An 18,808-nucleotide genomic window follows, 5' to 3' on the forward strand; every position below is an offset into this window, starting at 1 on the left:
ATAGTCTTTCCAAGACGACCTTTTTTAGGCAGTCTTTCATCGAATATAACAGGGGTTAGCTGAAATCCTATTTTTTTAGTTAAAATACTACTTCTAGTTAGCTATAACACTGTTTTTCAGTTTCCTGACACGGTGGCTTTGTCCACTTATTCCAGCAACTATTCTTGTAGAGCAACTGAGGATGGCAGTACTCCAGGGAAGAGCAATTTAATGTATTCAAAGTGCTTTTTTTTCCTTCCAGATTTTGTCATACAATTAACACTGATGTTTGCATAGTAAAGATGTGTGTTTATTTAGATGCATTGAGTATTTGATGAGGAGTGTGCAGGGCCAGTGTACATTATTATGTGTCTTTCCTTTTAACAGGAAAGAACTTGCAGCTATGGGCACAGGATCAGTGTCCAAAAGACAGAAATGGCATGTGAAGCTTTCTTAGACAGGACTAGAAATTATATGGATCTTAAGGTGGCTCGTTTAAGAAAACAGAAGTCACTTGCTAGAACTTTACTTTGCTCTAGGAACTGTTCCAGTCTTCCAGTAGCTTCCTTCGAAGCCTCATTAATATGTGGATCTTTAATGGGGAAAGTTTAAGGCTAGATTTTCAAGTGGAGAGGAAAAATAGCACTAATCCAATACAGGACTTGGGAAAGAGAAACCATTCCTGTAGTTTCTACAACTAGTTTCTTCGCACAACTAAGGAATAGGTGGCTTGCAGAAGGTAGGTGCAGTGGGATCTGAAGAGTGCATGGCTGCATCACAGCTACCTCCTGGTTAGGTGGCATAACTTCACAGCTAATGTATTCAGGCACCCTTAAAACAAAAATCTTGAGTACAAGCAATACTAAATTTTACAGTATAGTATGAAAATAAGTTCTGTAAACTCTGTATGTTTTCCCATGGCTACTGTGGTTTTATTTAAAATTCATTTTTGTTATCTTTTGAATATTCAAGCATGAGGTGTTTCTTGTTTTGTTTGGTTTTTTTTTTGCCTAAAGAAAGACTTGATGGCATATTTCATGTTATGAAATAAACATGTTTTCACTCTATGCTTGTTACAAGAGCTTGCTTTCTTTTTCTGAGAACAAATGAATGATCTTCTGTCTGCATCTGAAACACTTCATGTTTCTGAGTTTTCTAAACATATGACTTGAATGTTTGGTGTTCTGAACAATATCAAAAAGATCTCTGAAGCTAACTGGCACACAGCCTGCATTTTGGTTGCTTGTCTTAGTTGTCATGCCCAGTACCAGTTCATATAAATCTCTTAGCATTAATGGTCATTCCTTAACTTTAATAGTATCATAATTTTGCTGTTGTGCTGTTTGACTAATTGGAGAAATGAAATGGTTGAAATAAAGACCACATGTTTGAAGGGTGGCATTGAGAGACAAGGATAATAATGGTCTTCTTAAGAACTCATGGGAGTGCTTTGCTTTTTCTCAGCTTTCAGAGTCTGGTTTCCACTTTTAAGCCTGTTCTGTGAATGTAGCTCAGGACCTTCAGATGAGCATAGCATCTGTAATTGGCTTTATCTACAGTTTGTTGTAGTCCAGTTTATGCTGCTTCAACTGAAGTGTTTTTTCTTCTATTTGGAAGTTAACCTTCAAGGTTCTGGAAAGCATGTGATAGCCTACCTCTGGTAGGAATAGGTTAGTTGCTTTCAGGGTTCTCCAACTTTTTTCTTCTGGACTTTTAGGATTTAAGTGTCTCTTCATTTGATATATTCCTCTGCCCCTTCATTTGAAGTTGGCATAGTTAAGATACACAGGATATATTTTAATTTTCCATCTCCAATAATAGTACTTGAGCTTCATAGATGTTGTCTAACATTTGCCTTATACTAACTTCTTGATAATTGCAGTGCAGAACTGTAAGACAGTCCCTAATCCCCAAAGGGTGGATTTAGTGGTCTAAGCAGACTTCATGTTGATGAGAAGGAAAACCAGTACGCTGTTGTGAAGTGACTTTCATAAAACATCACAAAGCAGAACACAGGCAATGAAGCCTGAGTTACTAGATATGCCCACCATAAGCTGAAGAAACATGCTTTCCCTCCTACTTGAGAGGAAAATTCCCTATTTTTGGAATATGAACACAAAAATTAGTGGCATTGTCTGCTGCTGTGCTAGCCAGTAGTGTCCTAGAACCAAAAATTAAACCTGGCCTTTCTAAATTTTATCTCCTGTCTTTTTGTCCCTTTTTTATTGTCACTCTCTTCTGCAGACCTTCCTTCTAGCCTACTCCCTTTCAGGCTCTATGGGTTTTTTTGGTTTTTTTTGTTTTCTTCTGGACACTTCAGTTTTGGAAAAAGATTCCTTTCATCAGATCAGCTTGCATTATGAACCTTTCTGAAAATGTTTTTAGTTATTCCTGAAAACAAGTGGGAGGATCATAGCTCTTCTGTCCCTAAATGTTTGGTTCTGATTCCTTTAATTTTTTTAAGTAGTCAGTTTTCTTAATATCACGTTGTACTAGAGGTGAAGAGGCAGCTTTTCAAATGTGCATGTAGTTTAGGTGACATAAAATCTTAGTTCCTTTCTGTTTCCCTGGATTCATTGATAGTGTTCAGGTCCCATATTAGGACATCTCTGCTGGTAATTGGTTCCGTACACGTTAATTTACAGATTTTCTACAGTTGAGCTTTCATTGATTCTCTTGATGAATTCTTGCAGTTAGCTGCAAGCTTGAAGAATGGGCAGTACTTGCATGTCTTTTCTATAACTTGGAGCACTTAACATGACGTTGGATTTGTCTTGCTGAACTCCAGTGTTGCTCAAGTTGTAATAGGACAGCTGATGTAGCTGATTACCGATGAGTATGCATGTATGCTTTTTTTCCATAACTTTTATATGTAATTCTTAAAATACTTGCATTTAAAATTCATAGGGTCATTCTTAGAAATAAAAAAAAAAATGGGAGCAACGTAGTTTTGTGTACTCTAAAACTGATTGTAATGAGGAAGTACTGGTACCTCTGAATTGGACAGACACTGCTAGTAACTGCCACAGTTATTTAAAGAAAGGATACAACCAGTATCCTTTAATGATTAAATTATGATAAGGAGTTGCATATTATATGCTTCAAGAGACTGTTGAGACATGTAGAGACATGTTGTTTTGATGACTGACCTCAAATATGTGCTAATGGATCAACTGACACTAGGGTGGGGCTGGTCTTCTGCCTGGAGTATTAAGTATTCCTGATTCTGCATCTGTGAAAAAACACTCCTGTGTCACTTGAGGCATTCTACATTTTAGTGCATGTTGTTTGTGTTTCTCCTCTATTACTATGATTACTGGAGAGCAGATTCTGTAGGTAGGGAACTTTTGTTCATTGATGAGTAAAATGGTAAGAAGATTAATAGAATGACTTCAACTTAAATGCCAACTATAATGAAATAACAAATATTTCTACTGTTTTGACAGATAAACAGAGGTCTGCAATGACAACAGAGCAGCTTTTTTTTCCATTCTGATGTTGGTTAAATGTCTTTAAATATTTCTGCTGTTTTGTTCTGACAGTATCTTGTGCTGCTGCTGAAAAACCAGCAAAATGAGTAATTTGTTTTGAAATAGATGAATTCCCTGATGGAAAGCTGGTGCTGGCACAAAGGAAACTGTTGAGGATAGTACAGTCTCTTTAGACCACAGCCCGTGTTAGTGCTGTCTTATCCTGATAGTGAATCTGTGTTATTTTGAATTTTGTAGTTGATTTATGGGCATTGCTCTTTCACTACTTTGCAGTAAATGACTTACAGGAGAGTTTGATGCAGTTTGGGGTTTTATTCTAGAAAAGTATGGCTTTCTTTGTTCAGTAGTTCTGCTATGGCAGCTTCATGATTTTTTCACTACTTTGCTGTAAATGACTTACAGGAGAGTTTGACACAGTTTGGGGTTTTATTCTAGAAAAGTATGGCTTGCTTTCTTCAGTAGTTCTGCTATGGCAGCTTCATGATTTTTTCAAAGTAACTTGTGTTGTGATAATGTTGCTACATAATCTCTTTTATAGAGACCTTTTGAGTGGGGCTTCAGAAATTTTGTAAAGGTTTGAAAAGTGTGCACTGAGGAAAATTATTCCTGCTTCAGCTAGATTTCATATTTATGAAATGCAACACTCAAAGTTAAATAATAGTTAATTACTTACTAGTCATAAGCTTACAAAGTATTTAAGTAGCTAGGTAATAGTAATTAACTGTAATGTGAATGCATCAGTCGTTCTCAAAATGCAACCAATGGACCTGTTAAAGCTATTTAATTTTGTGCGTTTGTAAAGGGATTGACTATAGGTTCATTTTCATACTAGGTAGTGGCATTACACATAGAACTTTGTTGTCTAAGTCTGCAGTCACTGAGTGGCTGCTGAGAAAACCCTTGGGAGAACCCCCTTGAAGAGGCTCTTCTGAGATGAAGATTGTTATTTGCAAATCAGGTATGTTGACTGCATCTCACTCCCTCATTTCAGGATTCTCTGCAGCTGTCAGGGTTTATTTATTTGTGTCTTTTGTTTTGAAATGAAAAATTCCAATTACATAACTTGAAGTATCAGCTTCTAAGGGTGAATAGTAAGTTATTGTTCACTAGGCTTTGTGTGATACATGCACTTCTGGCTTAAAATGCTTTCTGTTTAAAAGGAAGAAAATAAAATAAAATTGCTAAGTGTTTTGAGTTTGGGGGTTTGTATTTCAAGCTTCAGTTACTCCTTAATATTTTTTCCTGTCGTCTCAGGACAGGACATTTTTCGTTAGCCTTTCCAGCTCCAGCTTTATCCTTTATTAGTTTTACATCCTAGGGATATTTTAGTCGTTGTGTTATATCTTTAAACCTAATTTCAGATTTAGGTACCTGTCTCCTCAGAGCCTGATATGGCATCCTATATATGAGTCAGTCTTAGAAGCTGCTGAATACTGCTCCCCCCTTTTCTCCTCCCTCGATCACTTGACTTCTTGTTTTGTCCATCCTCTATCACCTCACTGCTGTCACACTGATCACTGTTTTTGCTGCACAGTGTTTCTGGGTTAGCAGAACCATTTTATGTTGGTTATCCTTACAGCTATGACTGTGTAAGTACATCTGGGCTGCTACATAGGGACATTTTTAGCACTGGACTCTGCCAGATTACCTGCTATGCCAATATATTATGCTTAAACTTTTTGTTCTGGGGTGTTGAAGTCGTTCAGCAGTATAAGAACCAACTGGTTTTTTTCTTATTTATGGCTGTTTGTCTGCCGCTTCTGCTGTGTTTAGTTCCTCTCTTGCTGTAGCTATTGGCATTGATGCAATGTGGTTTTCTGAAGCTAGTGGCTGGAGTGGCAGTTGTGGCTGAAAATGGGAAGGTAGAGGGATTTAGAAGGCAAATTGAGAAGGCCTAGTAACATTGAACCCAGATTTGAAAGCTGTATGACACCTGGATTACTCTGATAGTCAGCTGCTTTGAACCACAACCAAAGGTTGATCAAATATATTACCCTCTAGATGTGTATTTCTGGAAACAAGTTCCTCATTTAAAGCAAGTATTTTCTGTACCATGTAGTTTTTCTACAAAGAAAAGGAATCTTTCACTACTAGTAGTTATAAGATTATCTTACTTAATGGTATAGTCTCATTGGTTAATTGAGAGAATAGATATTGCTTTCCTTTAAATAATATAAATAAAACTGTGGCTCGCCATTTTTATTGGTTAGTAGGTGGTTTTGAGGAAGCCAGTACGATACTTATGACAGAGGTGCTTGTGGGTGCCTTCTTGCTTATTTGCATGAAATCTTCTCATCTATGCAAAAAGATTTGGAGATCAAACAACAGTAGACAAAGCTTCAGGCAAACTTTGGTCATGTTTTTTAGTCAAGTTAGAGAAACATATTTGCTACATATATAGTTTACAAAGTGACCTGCAGTCAGGAGCACAAGGTTAGTAGTATCAGAATCTTTCAGGTAAAATAGTTGTGTTTGGACTGTGTAGTTCAGCCTGACTAAATGACTCTCTAATATTAGCCTAGAAGGAATACAGTGTGTATAAATCTATATTCATTTATTGCTTTAGCATTCATGTCATGGTATCTTACCTGTACTTCTCTGTCTTTCATCAATCTGGGGCTGAAGTTCAGTATCTTTTCCTTATCCTAAAACTTGTTGTTGTTGATTCATATCCATGTTGGCATTGTACCAGCCAGGTGAGGCAATGAAAGGAATGAGTTTGTTTCAAGCATTAAGGTAATTCAAGATATACTAAGTGAAATGTGAAGCTTTTGCAGAGTAATTATGTTGGAATGGTTTCTTTGGTTTCTGACCAACTTTCTCACATCTCTGGTAATCTGATGCCAATGGCCTCTTTCCCAGTAGTGGCTGTATGCTGTGTTCCCTTTGTCTACAAGCCTCAAAACTTAAAATCAAGATACTTGGACCCTCAAACCTTGAACACATTCTGTGGGCAATTTCATTCCCCTTTTTGATAAGAAACACAGCAGTTCTTGAGCCAGGAAAATGTGCAATATTGAACACTTGGTTTAACTTTTTTTACAAAAGAAAGTGAATTTTAAGATTGCTAAGTGCTCACAGTACAATGTGCCTCTTACGGGTTATATTCTCTTGGAATTTTCCTTTCTGGTGGTATCCTCTGAACTTTTTGCAGATGCACTTTCAGTCTTGTTACCAATGAATCTGCACTTCTTGAGCTTGCATAAAAGCTTAGGTTAGTTCTCAGTGTGGAGGGTCAGTGATCCTGCACTCAAGTTTCAGTGCTGCTTGACTTAAAAAAGGTCAGTAGGGTATTGTAATGAAAATTTTAATTAGCAGATGTTTACAAAGATGTCATGTAGCTTTGCATACAGAGGTATGAAGCATGGTATGACACAGGGAGTGTCCCAGGGATCTTGAGAGAAGTGCTGACACTCACAGTTTGCTGCATATATGTAACATAATTCAAAAGCAATCAGGCTAAATCTTTATTTAAGTCTATATTAGAGAAATTTAGTATAAAACCAAACAAATAAACACCAGAAAAAACCCTCTGGAGTTTCTTATTGTATGTCTTAAGATAGGAAATACTTCTCAGCTCTAGGGAAGAGGTGGAGAATAGCATGACACTAGTGGGCACTTTTCTAGCAATCTTCATGGGAGGTGAATTTCCAGTGCCAGGAGGCAAACCTGGAGAAGATACATACTGGGATGGCTTTGATTGCCAGAGTTCATCTTGTTGAAGATAATATGCTTACAGTCTTCTAAGGTAAAACACTAGATTTTCTTGCACAGAAGTGGTTGGTCTTCAGAACTCTGGTCTTCAGAGTTCTTAAAGTATTATAGACTCAAGTGAACAATGCTAGGGCATCTATATTGAACCAGTAGAGAACCAGGAGCACCCAGGCCAGACTAACAAGTATGTGTTCCAGAGAAATACAGGTTTCCAAAAGCTAAGACTCGATAATGAGGGTGCTAAGTCTCTCCACCATAGACTCCTGGTGGCAGGTGAAACACCTGCAGAGTATTAATGGACATTTAAATACATCGGATATGTTTTTAAGATAGACTCAGTTTCAGTTGCAAGGCACCACTCCAACTTGCTCTCCTTGTGGGTACTTCAAGAGTAATTTGCTTAATATGTCCCTTATATCAGCCAACTCTATTGACCTGTCACATTTCAGAATCCAGCACTTTAGGGAGCTGCTTTGGTGAATATATGATAAATCTAACTGAAAGAAACAACAGTTTTGTTAACACTGCACAGAGCTGCTGAAAAGATCACTGAGTCCTGTATGGATGCTTTCTTACCAGTGTTGTGCTTGCAGACTACTGTTAGAATAGCAGAGATACTATGGGCTAGCTGCTTCCAACACTATACACTGGCATTATGTGCCTTTCAGATCCTTCTTTAACCTAAAATCATAACTTTCTTTTCCCAATCATTTTCTTCTGACAGTAAAAGTGCTTTTTGCTCATAGCCTTGACAAGCATTGAGGACACTTTTCTGTTTAAATAGTATAATTGTTCTTCGATCCATTTTTGTGTTCTTAGATATATTAAAGCCCAGGGCTGAAAAATAAGTGTTACCAGAACTGGAGATGCTTTCAACGGAACTCTTTTTTCAGATCTGTTCAGTCTGGAATTTAATTTTGTATTTCAGACTTAAGTAGTTAATTTACAGTCATAGTAGCAATAGAACAGTTTGGGGTTTTCCAATTTTTCCAAAGTTGTCAGCCTCAGGTGCTAAAGGTTATGTTGCACTTAAGTCTCATATAAGGCAGAGTGGTATTAGGCCAGTATGTGACTCCTGAAGATTTGTGAAAGTTGAAGGGAACAGTTCTTGAAAATAAGCATAATTTTTAGCTTTGGAATTTTGCCCAAAGCATTCTTACAGCAAGAGGAATTAAATTTTATGGTTGAACATTAGTTGTCTAGCCTAATAGTGTTTTGAGAATTTTTGTTTAAATGCAGCTTTGTTTCTCTTGAATTCTAGTAGTAAATTGAAAAGGTAATACTAGAGGAAATAAGCTTGAACATGACTTTCTGGGTTTGAAAGCATGCTTTTTCCAAATACAGAATGTTGGCCTGTTTACTGTAATAAATATATAAAGTCTAGGCTTTGTGACAACCCTTATCACCCCACTTCATGACACTGTGTATGTCTACTGTCTTTACCAGCTCAGTTGATTTTGTTACTTGTTGGGAGGCAAGGAAGTTAAGGTCTGTCACAAGTAAATCACTGAGGATTAAAACAGGAGGGGTTTTTTTAGTTTGGTGGTTTTGTTGGTTTTTTTTCTGTAAAGTGGATGGATAGGGACCTATCCTGGTGTGCAGTTCAGAGTATGTACTATGCGGAGCAGTCTTCTTCATTAGATTTTGAGTCATAATTCTGGGCTCATTTAAGAACTGTGGGGCTCATGGTCAGCTTTTGTAAACAATGGTTAATATTTGTGAACCCATGAGACAAGACCTGTTTTCTAAGATTCTCTCTTTTAATAATTCAGTTTTCTATGTGCCAGAACTATGGTTTTCCTGAAACAAAGGTACAAGGTATGTTGCTATGTTGTTGGTCAGTTTTTAATGCAGAAATTAAGTAGCATAAGTCTTTAAAATCTACATTTTTGTTCAGTCATATTTGACCCAAACAAATTAATTTACTGGGCACTTACATGTAGTGACTTCACTGTCTGGAGCAGACTTTTTACATATCCACCTTGTGTCCAGCACATTCAAACTAATTCTTTTTTTGCCAGTTTTTAGTTTGCTTTGATTTCAAGAGAGGTGCGTTTTCACTGGTGTTGCAGGTTTTGTTTTGTTTTGGGCTTTTTTGCCACTTAATCCAGAACTCTCTTAACATGTTGGATATGTCTGTCCAAGAGGATGGGAAAGTTTGATTAGTCCAAGGAGAAATTCTTCAGAGGAATCTTTCTATGGTGCAAAATTTATTCTCAAAAACATTTTGTTAGAATAGAAGCATATTAACACACATTAACATTTAATTTTCTATGTGTGCAAGGGTTGTGGTTTTTCATGTTTCAGGCATTGGAATGTAAATTAACAAAATAAAATGTTGCCAACTGAGCACAAGTTTTGAGAAATCTTAAATTGGTATTAATATAGGTCAGAAAAAGCTTGTCTTGTCTTTCAAGAGAAACCTCTTTTTAAAGTCAAAGCATGCAATCTGAATCCGTGTGGTGGTAATGGTTATTGAGTTTTTCTGATGTTAACACAAGGTTAGAAGTATTATAATAGAAGTTGCAGGACTGAGAAACCTGAAGGCTAATGAAGATTAGATAAATGTCATGGTAAATGAAAATACTTAACTAGGAACACTCAGAAAACAGAATAGATTTTAAAAAGCAGCTTGTAAATTGAAAGCTTGTAATGTCTTGCACATTCATGGAAATGGGGTGAAATGCTTAAGAAGCTTGGAGAATAGGTACACCATAGTAGCCTGAAACTGATTTTTGAAAGTTGTTTTTTGGTATTACAATTGCAGACTCAGAAGTGATTTACTGATTAGGATATGAAGGAGGGAATATTGGTGATATGGAGAGGGTGACTAGGGATTTTTCAACCATAAGAATGAGGGATTGTTATGCAACACTGAGTGAAATTCTAACCAAAAGGAAGAGGTTCTTCATATGAATGATTGTGGACCTATGAGGCTTCATATCACAGGACCTCATGGGTGTATGAAATTTATGCAGGCTCTAAGAGAAGCTGAAGTATGTGGAAGAAATCCAAAGCTGTCTCAGGAAAACACCTGGAAATGCTTGCACTCTGAAGAACTTGTTGGAATATCGTGGGGTTTTTCTGTTTATTTTTGGATACTGGGCTAGAGGGAACTTGTGTCATACGAAGGAGGAAGAATCTGAGCAAAGAGTTACAGCAGAAGAGAGAGAAGCCAGTGGGTGACCAAAGTTTTGTCACATTTTTTAATATAAAATTTGCATGAAATGTAAGCAGTAATGAAAATAGGAGAAACACATTTGTGTTGGTTATTTATTGTTTGGTATACATGTAGATAAAGAGGTATTACTCAGAGGAACTAAAATTTCTAATTATTCTTGTTCATTTTTTTATTAGCAAAACCAAATAGGAAGCTGACATTCTTGTACCTGGCCAATGATGTCATACAGAACAGCAAAAGGAAAGGACCAGAATTTACAAAAGACTTTGCTCCAGTAATAGTGGAGGCTTTTAAGCATGTTTCAAGGTACAGTAAACTTTGAGTGTCTTTCATTGTAGTGTATTTGAGGGGGATTTAGAGAAGTCCTTAGTTGTTCTTTTCTGACCCAGTTTGTTCTTGTGTGCTGTTTCTGTACTTGAATTTATTAAATGTTCTTTTGATCTTTGATAGTCTTAATGCTGTTGGTTGAACTTGGACACTAAATTCATCTGCATTCACTCTCTTTTGCCTTAGAAAGCTGTTAAATATGCCTTAACCTAAGACTTCCTTTCAGTCTGTGTTTATGTGCTAACAACAGTTTGATGTGTTTCATTACTACTGTCGCATGATTTGTTTCTACCCAGCAGCCATTCATGTCATGCATGAGGATGTCAGAGTCAGTAGGGAATTATACTCACATGATCTACAGCTGCTGAAGCAACAAGAAACTGATTTGCAGTGTTTGCATAATAGGGTTACAAACCTGCAGATTTATGGGTTGAACAAGCAGCAGGAATTAGGCATTATCTTTTTTTTAATGTACTTGCTAAGACATCTTGAACTGCTCTTTGCTTTCTTCTTTTAAAAATGTGATTTTTGTGATTTTGAGATTTGACTCCTGATATTTTATCAATATCAAATGTCAAGGTCTTTGTGTGAAATATAATCATATGGCAGTCATTTTACCTAGTGCTGATTTTTTTTTTTTTTTTTTAAACAGTGAGTCTGATGAGAGTTGTAAGAAACACCTTGGTCGAGTGCTCTCTATATGGGAAGAAAGGTCTGTTTATGAAAATGATGTATTAGAACAACTTAGGCAAGCTTTGTGTAAGTATTTTGTGTGTGTAAAAATACTCAGTCTCACATTTGAAATATTATTTCCCTGACTTCTCTATTTGTTTTCATTTAGATGGAGACAGAAAGGTGAGAAAGCGGACATATGAACAGATAAAAGTTGATGAAAATAGCTGTTCACCTCGAAGTTCTCCCACTGACCCTCCACAGGTAAAAGCATTTTTATAAAATTCTGTATTTGCATATGGTTTGATACTCTTGGTTCTGAGTGGTCTCTGGTTTTTGTTTTAATGACATACTGTTTCTGAGCAAGGGTGGTTACTCCTGAAACCGTTCTTAACAATATTTCAGGCTACAAGTGGATCTCAGATGTCGAGCATGCTGCAACTTCAGTCAATTTGACACTAAACCAGAATGTATGAACTACATATCCAGCTTTGTCATTTGAAGGATTTCACCATTAGTTTTAGATGCTTACAAATGTTTTAGCTTCTCATTTGATTTCCAGGGTGGTAACCAGTAAAAAAACACATAGATGAGAATAAGATTTTTATTGGTTTATTAATGAAACATTTTTCAGTGTTGCAGTCGTGATGGTTGGGAAATGTTCCTGCCTACTTTGCATTGTTACAGCTTTCATAATTTGTGGGTTTTTTTATTGTGGCGCTTTCCTATCTCAGAAGGGTTTTTTTTAATGGCAAGGAATGACTGTCCTCAAATAATAACAAATTAGCATGTTTCTCTGTAACATACATCTGGGTTCCTATGAACATCAGCCCTACTTGCAAAAGAAGTGCATCTAATCTGATGTTATAGGAAAGCAAAACTACAAGAAAAATAATATCATAAAAGTTTATTAAAATGAAAGGTGCTGTAAAATGATAACTTCTGTCAAAAAGAAGAGATTTATGAGTACTCCTGTACCAAGAACTGAATTGAGAAGTATTTTAGGAAGGTGACATTTGAAACTAGGAATGCTGCAATCTTGTTCTGAGAATTAATGGCTTAAGGTTTTTTTTTTGTTTTTGGTCTGAGAGTAGATAGAAAGTTTCTATAATGCATTAATCATAAATGCTTTTAAATTTACCATCAATTTTTTCCATCAGATTATTGTGAAATACTGCTTTGTAGTAGCATCTGTTATTTACACTACTTCTCAATCTTGCATGCTTTTTTCAGACCACAGATCTCATTAGAGCATTACAAGAACTAGAAAACGCTGCCTCTGGGGATGCAGCAGTTCATCAGAGAATAGCTTCTTTGCCTCTAGAGGTCCAAGATGTATCCCTGTTAGACAGAATAACAGGTGAGGGTTGGTGATCCAGTAACCAAAAAGCTATTCTGGGGACTTAAGAGTATGTAATGAAATCATGCTTTACTTGTTTTCTTTCTGCTTGCTTTTTAGATAAGGAATCCGGAGAGCAGCTTTCCAAAATGGTAGATGATGCATGTATGTTGCTGGCGGATTACAATGGCAGGTTGGCAGCTGAAATAGATGATAGAAAACAGCTAACTCGAATGTTGTCGGACTTTCTCCGATGTCAAAAAGAATTCCTTGCAGAGAAAGAACATAAGCTGGAAGTGCGTAATATTTTGTTTTAGTCCATTCTTCACTAAAGCTTGTTCTTGAAATGCTTTTAGTTTGCCTAAACAAATTTTCTCTCCAAAGGTAAATATTTAATCACTACTGGTAGGTCTTTGCTTCCAGCACATTTTTACCAAGGTTATTTTTGGGTTCTAGTGTTTGAAATCTATTAAACCAGCTCAACATTAGGTAATGTTATGACTGAATCACTTTAGTGCTTGCCTTTCTGGTTTGTTGCCTGGTCGGTCTTCATGTACAGACTTAGTTTTAGTAGTGCAGATAGAAAGTCTTGGCCTGAACAGTACAGGCTTAATTCCGCACAGAGTACATTTTTTCTTGTTCTTTCCAGTCATTGTTGTAAGTCTTACTTGTGTATTGTACGGTTTATACTATCCTTCCTGTGAATAGAATGATCTTTTTGGTAGTTGTAAGTTTGTGAAGTCACTTAAAAGGCAAGAACTTAATTACTGGTTTCATCATGACTTTTTAACCTGACTCCACCATTCATTAAACCCAGTAAAATGTAGGTTTAGGTTCTGCAGCCTCTTACGCAGCTGGTTAGCAGCATTTGTAGCACTAGCACCATTAGGAGAGCACAAGTCATTAATAAAAGGTTGCAAAGTGGACAGCTTGATCCCCTAAGTTACTCTGTTCTTAACTATTACCAGTCATCTCTCTTCTTTTCCTGCCATGTAATACTGTCAGGTCTCTTGCTGAACATCTCACCTATCCTAAATAGGTCCATAATTTCATATCCGTTGCTTCCCAAATTGCTTTGGAATTCCAGCCCCCTTGTGCCTCATCTTTGAGACATAGGTTCTGACACTAACTTGATTATCACAGTAGTAGAACTGAAGCTGTGCCCTTTTGCAAGGGGAGATAACTAAACAGTTTCAATATGTGTCCTTACACAGTGCACAAGTTAATTGCTCTTCAGGTTTCATATCATACAGGCTCTTTAAGAACATTTCCTTCACTCTGGAGTTTCTTTACTCTTTTATAACTTCATAACTTCATTTCAGATTTTGTGATGTCTTTGTTCAGGAAAGTGCTGTTCACGAAGCGATCATTCAGATTAATTGTGTCATTCCTGGACTGCTTTCATATCTTGACTTCCCTCTTTTTCTCCGTGCCTCATAGAAAATAGATGCGGGTTCTTCCTATAATCTTCCCTGTATTCATCCTGTGAGAAGAGAGAGTTTCTTCACCTAAGGTGGTATGCATGGTAGTGCTGATTGCTGTAGCAACTGATCCAGCTGCACAGTGGAATCTGTAAGCTTTTAATCACTTACCCACCATTCTTTCTGTGTGTGATGTGTTTGCAGTTTCCCACAGTACCAGTGTGGGAATGATTTCCTTGAGACACTCATTTTTGTAGATTGTTATCAGCAATTAGACCCTGTTTAGGTGTATTAGACCAGTGGGGATAGCAGGTTGCTCAAAAGGCAGTGACTGTCTTTCAGACAGATTTATACTTGGGTAAAAATGGAAGATCTCAATTAATCAGAAATTACAAATGTGAGTGCAGCTGTGAGCAGATTCCACTCTTGTTGGTAGTTCTCAACAAATACAAAACAGTTTGATTTCCCAGTATTAATATACTGAAGAGTTCACAGCTGTAGGAGAAGGAAGTTGCTTATTCCTAGGTTGTCATGGCCCTTTGGCTGAATTATTTAAAGAATCTCATATGTTAAAGAATCTCATTCTAATACAGCACACTTACAGTTTCAAACTGATTTCAGAAGTTTTTCTTCAGAAAACAAGAGCCAGTCTTTGGTATCAAAGGAGTCTGTTTTAACAGATCAAGTCCTAGGATGTTGGGGTATATTGTAAGAATGTTTTTAGTGTGGTATCAGGTTACTCGTAATGGAACTGTGAGCCAAGATGGTGTCAACCCAAAGTACTAATAAAGAGCTATGAGTTAAGAAATTGTAAAGAACTTTAAAATCAAGCTTCTAAACTTCTTTTATTCTGAGTGAAGTGACTTTATGCTCAATACCAGTACTGACTTCTGGTTTGGGAAGTGCAGGCTGTTAAACGTTCGCAGGCTTTGAAATGTAAGATTAGGATTTATTCATGATACTGTCTATAGGCTCAGTTGTGAGTTAGTTTTTGGTTTCTTTCTTTCAGTTATTTTAAGGAAATTGGTATCCACTGATGTAAATTCCAAATGCCTGTAGCCACATATATTTGTTTTCTAAAGCAATGACTCTCTTCTTATAGTCTTGGGAAATACCTTACCCCAGACTGAGCCTTGCTTCTTGAATTCTCATTTGAAATAGCAGTGGAGGCCTATCACCTAATTCTTTAAGAATGTATTTCCTGAACTGTCTTTCACTAGATTTTGCTGCTTAAGTTTAATCAATTTGTTCTAAACAAACTTATTTTCTTTGTTACACTTCTGGCTATTGATCCGTTCTTTGAGTGTAATACAGTCTCTGGGTTGTAACTCAAAGTTTTCATTTCTTGCTGAATTAGTATCACCTATCTGTGAGCATATTGCTGAGATCCTCCCTTATTGCTTTGTCAAGCACTCTGGTGTGGTAGTAATCAAGTGGTTGTATTCTTAGTGGAATCTAGAAATATTACCTGCTGTTGACCTGGTTTAACAGTGTTAGAACTTGAATCTCCCAGAAAATTCTTGGTAAATTTAAACTTTACATGGGAGCTTTAGACCTAATTTTAGACCTTTTATCTTCTGAAGAAAAATTACAGGTAAGTAACTTTCAAAAAGCAGTATTTCCATGAGTACTTTTTAAAAATAAGAGTTTCTCTTATAGTTATTTCGAAACAGAAGCATATGATTCCTATCAAAATCAAGGTAATGTATGTATTAAATCATGACAGGAAATATTGATAACAGATAATTTGATCTATTGTGTCTGCATAAAGAGCTAACTGTACTGCTTAGCAGGTGACTTTCATAAGTCTGCTCTGGGTAAGTAGTGTCATCTTTAACTCTTAAATTGTTTTCTTTAACATCTGTCTAGCTTCTGTTGCAGGTGGTGGACATGGACCTATCTTCTAGTGATGTCACCATCCATTAGTACATATATCCTGCTAAAAATAAATTTAAGAATCAAAATCTTGTATTGTCTGTTGTTTTTGAAAACTGAAGAGGAGGAATTCTGTAACTACTTTTACCAAACCTCTGCTATTTTCATCTCTGTTCTCACAAAAGTTACTGGATTTATGCCCAAGACAGATAAATATTTATTCAGTGTCATTCCTTTTTCTTAAAGATTAAAACATTCACATAGTTGTTCCTAAAACTCACTAGTCCTTTCAGTTAGTTCATTCAAAATTCCAAGTGCAGAAGTTTGGGTATCACTTGCTACCAGGGAGGTTCCATTACCAAAACACAAGAGCTTTGAAAACAAGACTTTTTTCAGACTTTTGCTTTTTAATTTACACTCAAATTCTTGGGTTTGCATGAACATCAGAAATGAGAAGTGATGGGTGTAGAACTTTTCCTTCACAAGCACAATAAAGAACTTTCACTTTGTTAACATACACATCTTACAGTTTATATAGGTAACAAATGGATTTTAAAATTGCCCTTATGCTCCTTTAGAGTCCACCTGAAATTTAGGATTGTCCTAAAGACCATTTTCCCTCTACTTTTGTAAGTTTTAAAGTAGTATAAGTACTTGAGTTTCAGTGTATTGTAGCTATATCTGGAAACTAGTATACAATTTCTAGGTAGATGTGATTCTAAATGTTAGAGAAAATGGAACTTCTTGCAGAAAGATTTTTGTAGGAACCCTGGTTTCTCAGAATTTTGAGAATTAATATATTTTCCTGGTTTTACTGCTTTGGCTGACTCTTTTTCTTTGTTTTGTCCCTCTCCTGCCTCCTTGCCTGTTCCCTAGTTTTTGAACAGAAATCTCTGTTGATCTCCCCGAAGGCTACTTAAAAGAGTTTGTTATGCAAGGAGAATGAGGTGTATGTAAGTTGATGTCTGGTGGTGTGCTCATCTCCTTGTGGTGAAAACTATCCTGCAGGTATTCTAGAATTAAGGCAGCCTTAAAAATACAGGGATGATGTGAACAGGAGAGAAGTACTTGATTTACTGTCATTTCATAGTGCTTTGCCTTTTCCACACTCGCATGTATAACAGAGTAGATCAACTTTTAATAAATTTCAAATAAAGGCGTTGATAGTTCAAAATCTTCCATGACTTGCCAATGAGTGTGGGCTCATATGACCTTTTTGTAGAAAAACAAGACAGCCTCTGCTCACCTTCACTTTGATGTTACAGAAAAGCCTGCCATCACAACACTTAGTGTGGACTGGATTACACAGTTTCTTACATAGCATTTCTACTAAGTTGCCACTTTAAATTGAGGAACATTCTTGTCACTTAATCCAAATCTGTACAAAGGATATGCTACTCTGGGGGGCCTCTGCATTTTAGCAGTTTACATTTAATTAAGACACTTCTGTTGATGATGTTGCTGTCTTGCATTGTTTATTTTCTAAAGCTGTATAAACAGTATTCATATTCTTACACTCACATCTGGTTATAATTGTACTTTCTTAGCATATTGAGAGAATATTATATTTTCAATGCAGTTTTGTTTCATGATTGAGCTTTATATCTCAATATAGCTTGACTTGTCTTCCTAAAGGGCTTAATTTTGCCATGAGATTTTACAAGTAAACAGGAAGCAATCATCCTAGTCTGTAGCTCTGGAGTCGAAAGGATACTTTTTTTTTTTTTTCCCCTTTTCCTCTTCTCTTTTCAGTTCTAGCTTAATAGTTTCAAATGTGGACAAGAATGTTAAGTAGAGAATTTAGTAACAGGCCTCTTGTCTTCAGGTTCTGTTCCTGAGTGCAAGACTGGATTGATGCTATTGTCTGCTGTTTCACTCCACATTGGCCTTTCTGTTATCACAGGGTAGTCCTTGCCCTGCTGATTTTTTTGTTTGGACTTCATATACTAATTTAGAACCTTTTGTATTCTGACTTCTTTCTTTGAGTGCCAGGGCAATACATTGTCACGCTTCATACTTTTTACGTCCGCTTAAAATAAATTGGATTAATTTTTTTATATCTTTGCAGCTGAGGAGCTCAAGTGTTTTACTGAGCTTTGGTTGAAGGAGATGGAGAAGTAGCATGAATCTTATACTGCTTTTTGTTATAGGGTGTTTGTGGCATTGTAGGTAATCCACCACTCCCTAGATGTGACAGTGCAAAATAATTAAAGTTAATCTTGAATTAGAGCTGACTAGTACTGTACTTCCTGCTACAAGTGCAATTATTACAGAAACTGGTGGCTGAGAAATACTGGGAAGCAGGCAGTAAGGTTCAGCTGTACTAGATTGCTTTGAGTATTTAAGATCATCTGATGCACACTTGGCAGCAGAAGGCTTCTTGTAAGTAGTGATACCAAGCAGACCATAATGTGTGATGGCTTGACATGAACAGCCATTGTGTTAATTTCTTCTCAGGGTTACAGCTTCAGAAATGGAAGCTGAGGTGCTTCCAGTTCAGGGTATATTAGACTTCTACTGAAAGAGGCTGGAATTGAGCCAGACATTCTTGAACTGATAGCATGATTGTTGACCTCTTTATAATAAAAATAAAAAAAAAAAAAATAAAGAGACCTTGACCAGATTTTTTTCCTTCTTTTGTATATCAGTTTCAAGTAACTTTTGCAGAGAAATTTATGTTGCTCTTAGCCAGCAGGACAGCAATATAGGCTAAGGATCTCTAATGGATGATTGATTCTCTTCATCTATCATTCTTCCTATCCTACCCTCTAAGAAATGGAATAGGATTCAGAAAAAGGCCCCTGTGCTT

At 36.5% G+C, this 18,808-nt stretch overlaps 1 protein-coding gene across 5 annotated transcripts in view; it reads left to right on the forward strand.

Moving 5' to 3' along the window:
• RPRD1A (regulation of nuclear pre-mRNA domain containing 1A) overlaps positions 1-18,808 on the forward strand; it is a 45,787-nt gene that overhangs the window by 980 nt on the left and 25,999 nt on the right. For 2 of the 5 annotated variants that reach the window (XM_071736800.1, XM_071736801.1), the window contains exons 2-6: positions 10,542-10,671; positions 11,345-11,451; positions 11,534-11,628; positions 12,598-12,724; positions 12,824-12,999. In XM_071736800.1, coding sequence (XP_071592901.1) covers positions 10,542-10,671; positions 11,345-11,451; positions 11,534-11,628; positions 12,598-12,724; positions 12,824-12,999 — 635 coding nt within the window. Of the gene's footprint in view, positions 1-10,541; positions 10,672-11,344; positions 11,452-11,533; positions 11,629-12,597; positions 12,725-12,823; positions 13,000-15,993; positions 16,089-18,456; positions 18,566-18,808 lie in introns of those variants that run through there. The other 3 variants (XM_071736802.1, XM_071736803.1, XM_071736804.1) reach the window with 3 other exon arrangements.

This window comes from Heliangelus exortis, chromosome 2 (assembly GCF_036169615.1).
Source record: "Heliangelus exortis chromosome 2, bHelExo1.hap1, whole genome shotgun sequence".
In the NCBI taxonomy this organism is placed as follows: Eukaryota; Metazoa; Chordata; class Aves; order Apodiformes; family Trochilidae; genus Heliangelus; species Heliangelus exortis.